At 47.3% G+C, this 12,863-nt stretch overlaps 1 protein-coding gene across 1 annotated transcript in view; it reads left to right on the forward strand.

Moving 5' to 3' along the window:
• The window catches only part of FERMT2 (FERM domain containing kindlin 2), a 68,428-nt gene that overhangs the window by 31,806 nt on the left and 23,759 nt on the right, over positions 1 to 12,863 (forward strand). The window contains 5 exon segments of the mRNA XM_044272441.1: positions 8,651 to 8,768; positions 8,770 to 8,786; positions 10,919 to 11,144; positions 11,227 to 11,329; positions 12,447 to 12,554. Of these exon segments, the coding sequence (XP_044128376.1) occupies positions 8,651 to 8,768; positions 8,770 to 8,786; positions 10,919 to 11,144; positions 11,227 to 11,329; positions 12,447 to 12,554 (572 nt within the window).

A 12,863-nucleotide genomic window follows, 5' to 3' on the forward strand; every position in this document is an offset into this window, starting at 1 on the left:
TTGTAAATGGAATGGAATCCACTAAATAATTTAAAAAAGCTATACTCTATGTTCTAACCCCCCCCCCCCCCCCCACACACACTCATGGCGCGGAGGTACTGCTGCAGCTATGATCCCCAGATCTTGGCTGCATCAATGACATCCCCTATGCCACCCGTGACCGCTGCAGCCAATCTCTGGCCTCACTGGTATACAGCATGAGACCGCTGAAGCCAGTGATTGGCTGCACTGGTCATCCGATGGGAAAGGCCAAGCGGCGGTGCTGGAATGGATGGGGTTTGGAACAGGGAGTATAATAAGTTCCTTTCAATTTCCCCCCAAAAAATAAAAAATAAAAGCAACTCTGAAACTCTTGCTTCTTACAGCCACCACTGGGGGGCGCTTACTGCATACTTCTGCTATACTGCAATCAATAAGTAAATAATATGCATCAAGCTCCCTCTAGTGGTGACTGCAAGCAGAATGAATTTAGTATTTTAGCTTTATGGCGTTGCGGGAGATTTGGAACTTTGTATCAGAAAATCTGGGATAGAACTACTATGAGATATGCAATTATTAGAGAATATTGGACTTAAAAATGATGAAGTGAGGGGGAAGAGGCTCCTGTACAGAATAAGCAGCTGTAGGTTTAGGAATGCTTTTGCGCATCCTTTCCCTTGATTTGCAACATTCTTGCCTCTGTAATACATAATAAAGTTGCATGAAGTCTCAATGTTGCAGCTTTTGCCATTTTTATTCCCTATTGCAGGCATGGCCAACCTGTGGCTCTCCAGCTGTTGTAAAACTACAACTCCCACCATGCCCTGCTGCAGGCAGTCTGAGCATGCTGGGAGTTGTAGTTTTGCAACAGCTGGAGAGCCTCAGGTTGGCCATGCCTGCCCTATTGTATCCAAACTGTTCTTTTTTTTTTTTTTATGATTTAAAGGTAACATTTTACTGAATTATAACCTACGATGAAAGTCTACGGTTACTCTATCCTGCCTTCGCCTTGACATCTTGTCCTGTAAAATCCCGATGCTGCAGTAAATCTTCGTGCTGTACCTCTGTATCGATAAAAAGACAGGATTGTAATTTCATTAGCAAAAAAAAAAAAAATTACATATGGTCGCCCACCCCCCAATGCTCTGTGACTTCATTAGAAAACATGGCTTGCATTGATTGATGTCTGCTGAATGATCTGTTTTAATGAGCCGGTTTAAATGCAGCTAATTGTGCGGACTGATGGGAGGCATAGTGGTCACTTTGTGCGATGGGACGAGCCCCCTCTTGAGGAGGGCTGTAAGTCCTTAAATCCCTTACAGACTGTGATTGTTATAGGGACAGGGAAAGGTCAGCCAATAGAGAGGAGATTGTTCCTTACAGGCACCAAAGGGACACGTTCATCAGCCATACATTCCACAGCGCAGGGAGTCGCCGCCGCACTCATCTCAAGTGTGTTTGTTTTCGGGGAGGTGGGGGTATCTACTTATTGCCGCTACAAATATGATAAAAATGCAGAACTGGAGCAAGGAGAATCTTCAGAGTCAAGGATCCACGTCATTGGTATTCTCCAACAAGAATATAGTCTAGCGCCTTGCAGCCACTTTGCTGTTATGTCCCCATGACAAAGCTTCCTGTCGTGGCTGCTCACCCTTGTCATATGCACGATATGCACCATTACTACATGCATCCATATCAATACAGGAACTACTGTTATTTACGTGGTAGACGGCGACTTGACCGCTACATTCGAAGTGTTGCTGGGGACAAAAAGGAGATGCAGGTATTGGCCCATATGAGATATTAAAATTATCTATCCCCATATCTTCACATTTAGGGCTCATGCACGCGAACGTATTTTCTTTCCGCTTCCGTTCCATTTTTTATTTTATTTTTTCCTGGACCGTACGCGGAACCATTCACTTCAATGGGGCTGTAGAAAATACAGAAGTTACTCCGTGTGCATTTCATTTCCGTTTGTGCGCATGGCCGTTCCGCTAAAAAGTAGCGCATGTCCTATTATTGTCCGCAAATCACAGTCCGAGGCCCCATTCAAGTCAGTGTCTGCAAAGAATACGGAACACACACTGGACACATCCGTATTTCATCGTCTTTTTTTTGCGGATCCATACTGTAGAAATGCTACGCCCAGCCCATATGGCTCATGTGTTTGGTGATTTAATAAGTTACTGTTTCTGTATACAATCAGCAAAAAAAAACGGATCAGATACGGATATGTTTTGTGCAATAACTGAACGGAAGAGGACTTAAGTGGGATAAGAAAAAAACCTCAGATACAGAACAACGGATCCGTGAAAAACGCACCGCAAAACAACAACGGTCGTGTGCATGAGCCCTTAGTGCGAGACCTCATGCTGTGGCCGCGGTGTGCAGATTTATTTTTCCCTACCTTGTGTGTTTTTTTTTTTTGCTTTTTTCTTTTGCAGTATCGCTAGTGCCTGTAAAAAAAAGAAAATGTGGCCAAGAAGTCCACGTGAATTGTTGGGGAAGGCGCAGGCGGCTGTGGCTTTTGGCTTCGCCCTTTCACCCGCAAGCTTTCACAATTTGGTTTTTGTTCTTTGTTGGTCACACCCCAGGAGCTTAAGCTTCAAGCTGACCTTCTCAGTAAATCGGTCTTTGGTTCTCGATGGCATGTAAGGTGTTAAAGGGGACCCCTCATCTCTCCTGACATCTCTGTTTTAGTAGCTACTTGCATCCTCCATGTAACAGCAATTCTGACTGTGTTGTTCTGTTCCTCTGTTATAACTAGAAGTTTATGAATGAATTGCAAGCAGTCTACACGGCGGCACTGGTCGCGGCCAGGGTCGCTGAGTAGCGGTGATCCCATAGAAATGAATGGGATCACTGCTGCAGTCGCAAGAAATCCAGTCGTGTTGGATATCATGTGACTGCCGCAGCGATCCCATTCCTTTCTATAGGATCACCGCTACTACGCAGCGATCCTGGCCGCTACCAGTTACTCTATGTAGCCCTTACCTAAAGGCCCAGCTAGGTTTTATCCGTTGGGGGTACTACCCTGCACAGTGTGATATTGACAGCATTGATTGGATAGTGTCAGAATGTGCAGGGACACACCCCGAACTGGTAACACCCAGCTGGACCTTCATTACAGATGGCTGGCAGTTCATTCATAGACTTCTAGTAGGAATAATAGAGAAATAACAAAACCTAGAGGCATGGATGCTCCAGAATTGTTTTTTACATGGGGGATGCAAGTAGTTACTGCTTAGCAGGAGAGGTGTCGGGTCTTGTCATGACAGGATGATGGGGGTGTTAGATATTTTTGCATTTTTGCCTCCTGTGTGAGGGACGAGGTGCACGGAAACGCTGAGCTCTTTGGTACATGTGGTCCTGGGGACTCTCCCGGGCCGTAAAGGCTGGATGATGCTGCTGCTTGTGCCGTTACATCTGTTTCCAGACAGCGAGATCCCAGTGGAATATCTTCCTAGTAAATCTAATTAGCAGGCAGCAAACAACCTCAAACCCCGGCCAAGGTGATCTCGCTTTAATTGATGCATCCAGTGAGAGCCTTGGCCTATGAGCTCACACTCTCTAAGGGCTCATGCAAACAAACTTACTTTTCTTCCATTTCCATTCCATTTTTTACAGGCCCATATGTGGAACCATTCACTTGAATGGGGCTGCAAAAAAAACGGAAATTACTCCATGTTTATTCTGTTTCCGTATGTCTGTTCCGAAATAAAATAAAATAGAACATGTCCTATCATTGTCCGCATTACGGACAAGGAAGGATAGGACTGTTCTATTAGGGGCCGGCTGTTCCGCTCAGCAAAATACGGAATGCACACTGAACGTCATCTGTATTTTTTGCGGATCAATTCTTTGCAGACCGCAAAATACATACGGTCGTGTGTATGAGCCCTAAGAGGAAGGGGAGCACTGATCGCACTAGGAGAGGGAAGTAAAGTGGTTGGGTTATTCTCATTGTCTACCATCTTGTTACAAATTCAATTAATTATCCGCTCCTAAGAAAGCTGGGTGAGCAATATGACTGCAATGAAGACGAGCCCTGTCCATGTGCCCTCAGGATAGGTCCTCAATATAAAACCCCTGCACCACCCCTTTAAAGGGGTGTATGCAGTACGTCCCTTTAAGTGCACATGGACAGTAGTCCTTATTGGGGTTCCGTTTTTTTGTGCGGCCCGTATGCGGAACCATTCACTTCAATGGGTCTGTAGAAAATACGGAAGTTACTCCGCATGGCCGTTCCGCAAAAAAAGTAGCGCATGTCCTATTATTGTCTGCAAATCGTGGTCCGAGGCCCCATTCAAGTCAATGGGTCCGCAAATAATATGGAACGCACACGGAACACCTCCGGATTTTGCGGATCCATACTGTAGAAATGCTATGCCCAACCCATATTGACCTATGTGTTTGGTGATTAATAAGTTACTGTTTCCGTTCACAATCCGCAAAAAACGGATCAAATACAGAAACCATACAGATATGTTTTTTTGTGCAATAACGAAATGGAAGAGGACTTAAATTGGAGGAAAATAAAACTCTGATACGGAACAACGGATCCGTGAAAAACGGACCGCAGAACAACGGTTGTGTGCATGAGCCCTTAAGGTGGAATTTCCTATATGGTGTTATGTATGTCAGGCCTTGCCCCGACTTGTAGCTCTGACCCCGCTCCTGGCTATAGGGGTCCCTATCATTGAGCAGTCATCGCATGCCACCGCGCTGGTTAATCAGGGCACATCACTAGTATGGCAGACATAACACCGGGGCCCTGCGTCACTGCCCCGGCCACAGAGATCGGGTATCTATCCAGGGGGTGAGGGTGCAGCCTTTGAACCTCTCGCACAACAGATTTAGCAGCTTCGCCCCCTCCTCAGCTGCCAGAGACTTCAAAGCTTGTAACCGGATATACGCCTGGCTTATAGAAGGGACTACTGCATGATAGGAAGTGCCCGCACACCGTGCCAGGCGCAGGATCCCCGGCTTTATCCTGTTTATTCTTTCCTCCTTGTATATATTGTGCGGTTTATAAAGATCCTGCAGATCTGCTTGTCCACATCCAGCAGGGCCCTTTCACACGTGCGAGATTTCCGCACGGGTGCGATGCGTGAGGTGAACACATTGCACCCGCAGCTGAATCAGGACCCATTCATTTCTATGGGGCTGTGCACATGAGCGGTGATTTTCACACATCACTTGTGCATTGCACAAAATAGAGCATTCTGCGATTTTTCACGCTTTTTCACACAACCAGGCCCCATAGAAGTGAAAGGGGCTGTGTGAAAACCGCAAGCAAGTGCGGATGCGGTGCGATTTTTCACGCACGGTTGTTAGGTGACTATCGGTATGGGGACCCTATCTTTATTTTCCCTTATAACATGGTTATAAGGGAAAATAATAGCATTCTGAATACAGGATGCATTGTACAATAGCGCTGGAGGGGTTAAAAAAATAATTTCACTCGCCTTAATCCACTTGATCGCGCAGCCGGCATCTCTTCTTTGCTGTGTACCGGAAAAGGACCTGTGGTGACGTTAATCCGGTCATCACATGGTCCATCACATGATCCATCACCATGGTAAAAGATCATGTGATGAACGCAGTGACGTCACCACAGGTCCTTTTCCTGTACCCAGCAAAGAGAAGAAGCCGGCTGCGCGATTAAGGTGAGTTAAATTTATTATTTATTTATTTTTTAACCCCTCCAGCCCTATTGTACTATGCATTCTGTATTCAGAATGCTATTATTTTCCCTTATTACCATGTTAAGGGTAAATAATACAATCTACAGAACACCGATCCCAAAGCCGAACTTCTGTGAAGAAGTTTGGGTACCAAACATGCGCGATTTTTCTCACGCGCGTGCAAAACGCATTACAATGTTTTTTGTACTCGCGTGGAAAAATTGTGCATGTTCCCGCAACGCCTGTGTGAAAGAGGCCTTAAGCTGGGTTCACACCTGAGCGTTTTACAGCGCGTTCCTACACGCTGTAAAACGCACAACAGGCAAGAACTTATGATTCCCTATGGGAATGGTTCTCACCTGGGCGTTTTACAGCGTGTACGATCGCGCTGTAAAACGCCCGACGCTCAAACAAGTGCTTGAGCTTTTTTTTGGGCGTTTGTCGCGCGTTCCCGCACATAGGTATTTGGGAACGCGCGACAATGTGCGCACGCCTGTCTCTGTATGCGCGATTGTAAACAGCCCGTACAATCGCGCATACAGAGCGCTCGTTTCAGAACGCTCAGGTCTGAACCCAGCCTTAAAGACACGGTGCCTGCAGGCATAACATGGCCCCATTATCCTCTATGGTTGCACAGGAAATAAAGTTCCATTCAGACAGGTCTTTGGTAAAGGGGGACAATTCAGGGTTACACTCGGTTTAGCTTAACCCCCTATTGTATCATTTTGCAACAATGTTTCTGTTTTTTTGGGTCCAACACAATCTCCTGCTTTGTAAATACAGCTCCTGTGCAGTCTGCAGTGAAGGTCCAGCTGGGTGTTGCCAGTTGGGGGGTGTCTCTGCATAGTCTGACGCTATCCCATCAGTGCTGCCGGTGTCAGACTCTGCAGGGACACCTGAACTGGTAACACCCAGCTGGACCTTCATTGCAAACTGCTAGCAATTCATTCTAGTAGGAATAATATATATTCATAACAATAGATCCTGCAGAAATATTACATGGGGGGGCTGCAAGTAGTTACTAAAACGGACCTGTCAGGAGAGGGGACATGTGCAGCAGGTTTGCCCCAATTATCACATGAAGCAGAATGGAGCGGTGCCTACTCTGAGTGCCCGGGTGCCATTTGACGTACATGAGCTGTGATTGGCATTGGGATTGTTAAGCAGATGTGTCACATTCCTTCACGATCACACAAACCAGGGCACAGACTACGCCGGGGGCGCTGCGGACGTGGTTGGGTCAGGACTCCCCCCATCCCCCGGTCTCTGACGCTTTGTCCTTTCCGCTGTCAGATATTGCATAATTGCAAGCAAATCTGCTTTCCCCTTAAAAGGCTGTTTGTCTGCTCGTCTTTTCAAGGCCAGGCAAAAAATTCCTTTCGCTGCCAGTTTAAATACATCATTTATTTTTTTTAAGTCTTCGTCTTTATGGCCATTGACCCGGCTTTCAAAATGTGATTTCTCAATCAGTGCCGAGTTGCAGAATACTTGTTTGGTTCAGCATCTTCACTAAGGCTATCCTGGCCGGCGAGGGGTTTGACCTCAAAAAATCCCCTGGAAACCCATACCCTTCAGTCTGCTCTGCTAAATACTTGGATTCCCTAAAATTTTTTTTTTAAAAAAAAAAAAACCGGGACTATTCTAGAGCATCAGTTCTGATTTCTACTGGTCCTCAGTTACTCCTCCTGAAAGTCTATGAAGTAATTGACAACGGGGTGCCACCATTCTTCATGTCGGTGAAGCATTTCCTACAAAGTCTAATTGGTGCCAGTTACAGTACATAATGTGAAGGGGAACGCCCAGGCAAACGTTTCCAGGAGGAGTTTCTGAGGAATGGCAAAATGCTGAGCTCTTAGAAAATGTTCTTCAGAATTCATGTTATTCATGCACAGGGACTGCAAAACGTGGATCCGCATAATACGTATGACGTCCGTGTTGCATCCCCTTTTTTTTTTTTTTTTTTTTTTTTTGGGCGGACTCATTGATTTTTCAATGGGTCCGTGGTCCACATATTGCGGCCAAGAATAGGAAGAAAACTGTGGTCTGCGCTCTTGGTTTGTAGGTGCCTGCGAGAGACTGGTCAGCCTCGAACTTAAAGGGAACCGGTCACCGGAATTTTGTGTATAGAGCTGAGGACATGGGCTGCTAGATGGCCGCTAGCACATCTGCAATACCCAGTCCCCATAGCTCTGTGTGCTTTTATTGTGTAAAACAAACGATTTGATACATATGCAAATTAACCTGAGATGAGTCCTGTCCCTGACTCATCTCACGTACAGGACTCATCTCAGGTTAATTTGCATATGTATCAAATAGTTGTTTTTTTTACACAATAAAAGCACACAGAGCTATGGGGACTGGATATTGCGGATGTGCTAGTGGCCATCTAGCGACCCATGTCCTCAGCTCTATACCCAAAATACCGGTGACAGGTTCCCTTTAATGAAGAAATATCGCTGCACTCTATAGTGATGCCAAAATATAATGTAATGGTGAATAAAGATATAATGTTTCCAGAACAAAGCACTTGGGTTTATAGAGTACGGATACACCACATAATGCACTAAATCCCAGACATTTCGGTCCAGCAGGACCTTCCTCGGCGGAGGTGTCTGTGGTGGAGCGTGTTGAGGAGTGGACATATGGATTCGGCCATGTGCTCTGTATGTCCGTTCCGCAAAAAGATAGACCATGGTCGCAAAATACAGATCACGGACCCATTAAAAAGAATGGGTCTGCACGGACTGCAAAAGTGGATACAGTTGGGTGCATGAAACCTTGGGAAGTGTTGACGGGTCCTCATTGAGTTTAGTCATTTCTTAGTTTTCTGTTTCTGGGAAAGCTGTGTGACAGGGGTCGTCACCCGGGGTGCAGTGCCAGTGACCTGTGCATCACGGCATCCAGCGATACAGAAAATCCGAATGCTGAGGATCTATCCGCTTGTATTTTGCATTTTTAGTGTATATTTTCTCCTCCTGCAGATATCCGACATCCAGAGGAACTTTCACTTCTGCGGAAACCGAGAGATCCAACAAAGAAGAAAAAGAAAAAGATTGAAGATAATCAAACTGAAGAGAACATTCTGGAACTTGATGGACCATTTGACTCCTGGGACTGGTCAGTATGGAGTCGGGAACCAGTAACCTGCTGTCATCCATGTCTACCTGTATCATATCTTACATCTGTCATATACCGACGTTATAGCCTTCACCCACAGGATGACCTCATGTTATATCCTTATACCGCTATTATGTCCCAGACCCAAGTTGCAATAGAACAGCCCCATCCTGCTCTCTCCCTGACTGCAGTCTCTGGAGGTCCCCATGCACCTTAGATGATCAGTCGGTCTCCAAAGGGTCTGGTTCAGACTGAGTATAGACCCCCCCCCACCTCCTGTACATTGCAGAGTATAGACCCCCCCCCACACACCTCCTGTACATTGCAGAGTATAGACCCCCCCCCCACCTCCTGTGCCTTGCAGAGTATAGACCCCCCACCTCCTGTGCCTTGCAGAGTATAGACCCCCCACCTCCTGTGCCTTGCAGAGTATAGACCCCCCACCTCCTGTGCCTTGCAGAGTATAGACCCCCCACCTCCTGTGCCTTGCAGAGTATAGACCCCCACCTCCTGTGCCTTGCAGAGTATAGACCCCCACCTCCTGTGCCTTGCAGCGTATAGAGCCCCCCCCCACCTCCTGTGCCTTGCAGCGTATAGACCCCCCACCTCCTGTGCCTTGCAGCGTATAGACCCCCCACCTCCTGTGCCTTGCAGCGTATAGACCCCCCACCTCCTGTGCCTTGCAGCGTATAGACCCCCCACCTCCTGTGCCTTGCAGCGTATAGACCCCCCACCTCCTGTGCCTTGCATAGTATAGACCCCCCACCTCCTGTGCCTTGCAGAGTATAGACCCCCCACCTCCTGTGCCTTGCAGAGTATAGACCCCCCACCTCCTGTGCCTTGCAGAGTATAGACCCCCCACCTCCTGTGCCTTGCAGAGTATAGACCCCCCACCTCCTGTGCCTTGCAGAGTATAGACCCCCCACCTCCTGTGCCTTGCAGAGTATAGACCCCCCACCTCCTGTGCCTTGCAGAGTATAGACCCCCCACCTCCTGTGCCTTGCAGAGTATAGACCCCCCACCTCCTGTGCCTTGCAGAGTATAGACCCCCCACCTCCTGTGCCTTGCAGAGTATAGACCCCCCACCTCCTGTGCCTTGCAGAGTATAGACCCCCCACCTCCTGTGCCTTGCAGAGTATAGACCCCCCACCTCCTGTGCCTTGCAGAGTATAGACCCCCCACCTCCTGTGCCTTGCAGAGTATAGACCCCCCCCCCACCTCCTGTGCATTGCAGAGTATAGACCCCCCCCCCACCTCCTGTACATTGCAGAGTATAGACCCCCCCCACCTCCTGTGCCTTGCAGCGTATAGACCCCCCCACCTCCTGTGCCTTGCAGCGTATAGACCCCCCCACCTCCTGTGCCTTGCAGAGTATAGACCCCCCACCTCCTGTGCCTTGCAGAGTATAGACCCCCCCACCTCCTGTGCCTTGCAGAGTATAGACCCCCCCCACCTCCTGTGCCTTGCAGAGTATAGACCCCCCCACCTCCTGTGCCTTGCAGAGTATAGACCCCCCCCACCTCCTGTGCCTTGCAGAGTATAGACCCCCCCACCTCCTGTGCCTTGCAGAGTATAGACCCCCCCACCTCCTGTGCCTTGCAGAGTATAGACCCCCCCACCTCCTGTGCCTTGCAGAGTATAGACCCCCCCACCTCCTGTGCCTTGCAGAGTATAGACCCCCCCCCCCCCCCCCGTGCCTTGCAGCGTATAGGCCGCCACCTCACTCCCCTTCAGAATATACAAATGAAAAGCTTATAAATCGGGACGTAACAGTCTGTGGGGTTATTCTCACGTATGTTCTGCTGACCGGGCGCCGTCTCTCTGTTCTTCGCTGTCTCTGGCGATCTCATTTCCTTTCTTTCTTTTTTGTTTTCTTTTCTCCTTTTCCTCTCCCTTCTTTAGGAAATGATGTTCTTTACATTGGGCCTGTGAAAGGTGAGTCTTCTTTGTGCCTCTGTGTCTCTGCTCCTGTCTTCACCCCTCTGCCTCTCCTCCTTTGTCTATTAGCTGCTGGCCCGTGTAGCATGCAAAACATGACTTGTGACGTGACGTGATTTTTTTACAAAAATTTGGATTATTTTTTTGTTTGTTTTACATGTATTTATTTATTTTTCTCCTGCACATTTCTTTAGGAAGTATATACTCCAGTCCCGGCTTATATAGTAAGACCATGACCCCGACCTACGACTCTCGCGATGGCAGTCCCCTCTCACCCACTTCAGCGTGGTTTGGTGACAGCGCCTTGTCAGAGGGCAACCCTGGCATACTGGCCGTCAGCCAACCCATCACGTCTCCAGATATCCTCGCCAAATTGTACAAGCCCCAAACCCTGCTTGACAAAGCCAAAATAAATCAGGGGTAAGAATTCTTACTGAAAGCTTTTTTATTTTATTTATTTTTGCAAATTTTTATATATATACTTTCCCTCTTTTTCTTGCAGCTGGTTGGACTCCTCCCGATCTCTTATGGAACAAGACGTGAAAGAAAATGAAGCTTTGCTTCTTCGATTCAAGTATTACAGCTTCTTTGATTTGAATCCTAAGGTAATTCGGGGACAGACCAGTAGTGGGTGGTTATGGAGTAAAATTGTCCCCATCTTGTCTAACCCCCAGAATATACGGAACTGTTTGAGAAGACCAAAGTTGTCTGCTATATAATGTATATAAAAAAAAATGCAAAAAGTGTCAGTTTTTAGTTATATTTCTTACCCCTAATTTATGTTGGCTTTGTCAAGCGGGATTTGGGGCTTGTACACTTTGGCGAGGATATCTGGAGATGTGATGGGTTGGCTGACGACCAGTATGCCGGGGTTGCCCTCTGACGAGGCGCTAACCCACCTCCTGGGACTTGCTCCTATCTCCAGATTAGGGCCCCTGATGGGGTCCTGTGGCCCGGAAATGACTAAGGCCGATAAGAGTGACGACAAGCTAGTAGTGACTACCTACATCCTGCAGTGCACACATTTACTTCTATTCCATCACCGACGGCTGACACAGCAGATGTGTACAAAATGAGAACGGCTCTTATTTAAAGGGACACTAAAAAATAAATAAAAATCACTAGTACATTCAGCAAATATCAGGTGGACCATGATGACCTATGACTGGGTCTATTAAATTTTAGTTTTAAAGGGGTGGTCCAGAATTTAAACAAATTGCTGCTTCTAAAAACCGCACACTCCAGATTTGTATGTGATATTGCAGCTCTGCTTCATCCACTTCTATGGGGCAGAGTTGCAATATCGGACAAAACCCATAGACAGACGTGGCTTTATTTTTGGAAGAAAATCTTGTGCAATCCCTTTAAGTCAAGCTTTTAAAGGGGTTAAGCACTCATTTTTAGACTGATAAATATGTGAAGACGACTTCTATGCGTCCCATGAGAATTGCCCTCTTGCTTCCTATTAACCTCCCTCTGGCTGTAAGGCATCTTGATGCAGCAGGAGCTCTCCCCCATGGCTCTGCGCTCAGTTGGAAGCCTGGACCCTAGGTCCTGCCCTTTTAGCTTACTGCCAGACAAAACTAGTCGAGATCAGAAGGACGTGAACATCTGTGAGATGTAGGATATGTTCTGTTTTTGAGACCTCACAGATGTTATTCCTAGGAGGGGGCGGCTTTTTTTTTATTTTTTAACTGATGTTTTTGTCTTTGTGTGTTGTAGTATGACGCCATCCGCATCAACCAGCTCTTTGAACAAGCGAAATGGTCCATTCTGCTGGAGGAGATTGAGTGCACGGAGGAGGAGATGATGATGTTCGCCGCCTTGCAGGTGGGTCGGACCACGGCGTTCTTGGCTCTGATGTGCTTTGCATGTCTGGCGCCCCCCGCTGTCTGCAGAGCCTCTGACCTCCTGTATTTTAGTTCTCACAAACGTTATCTTGTCCAGTAAATTATCTGTGCACACGGGGCCTCTGATCTGCGCCTGGCGGGGAGTATGCAGCACTTCCGAAGGCTAGTCTTGGGATAGATTCGCTTCCTGCAACTTTGCTGAGCTTTGCCAATCTTAAAAACTGTACATTTTACAAAAACATCTTTTGTTTTTGTACTTTCTGAACTTTCCCTTTTTGTCTACTTGGTT

Source organism: Bufo gargarizans, chromosome 11 (genome assembly GCF_014858855.1).
Source record: "Bufo gargarizans isolate SCDJY-AF-19 chromosome 11, ASM1485885v1, whole genome shotgun sequence".
Classification (NCBI taxonomy): Eukaryota; Metazoa; Chordata; class Amphibia; order Anura; family Bufonidae; genus Bufo; species Bufo gargarizans.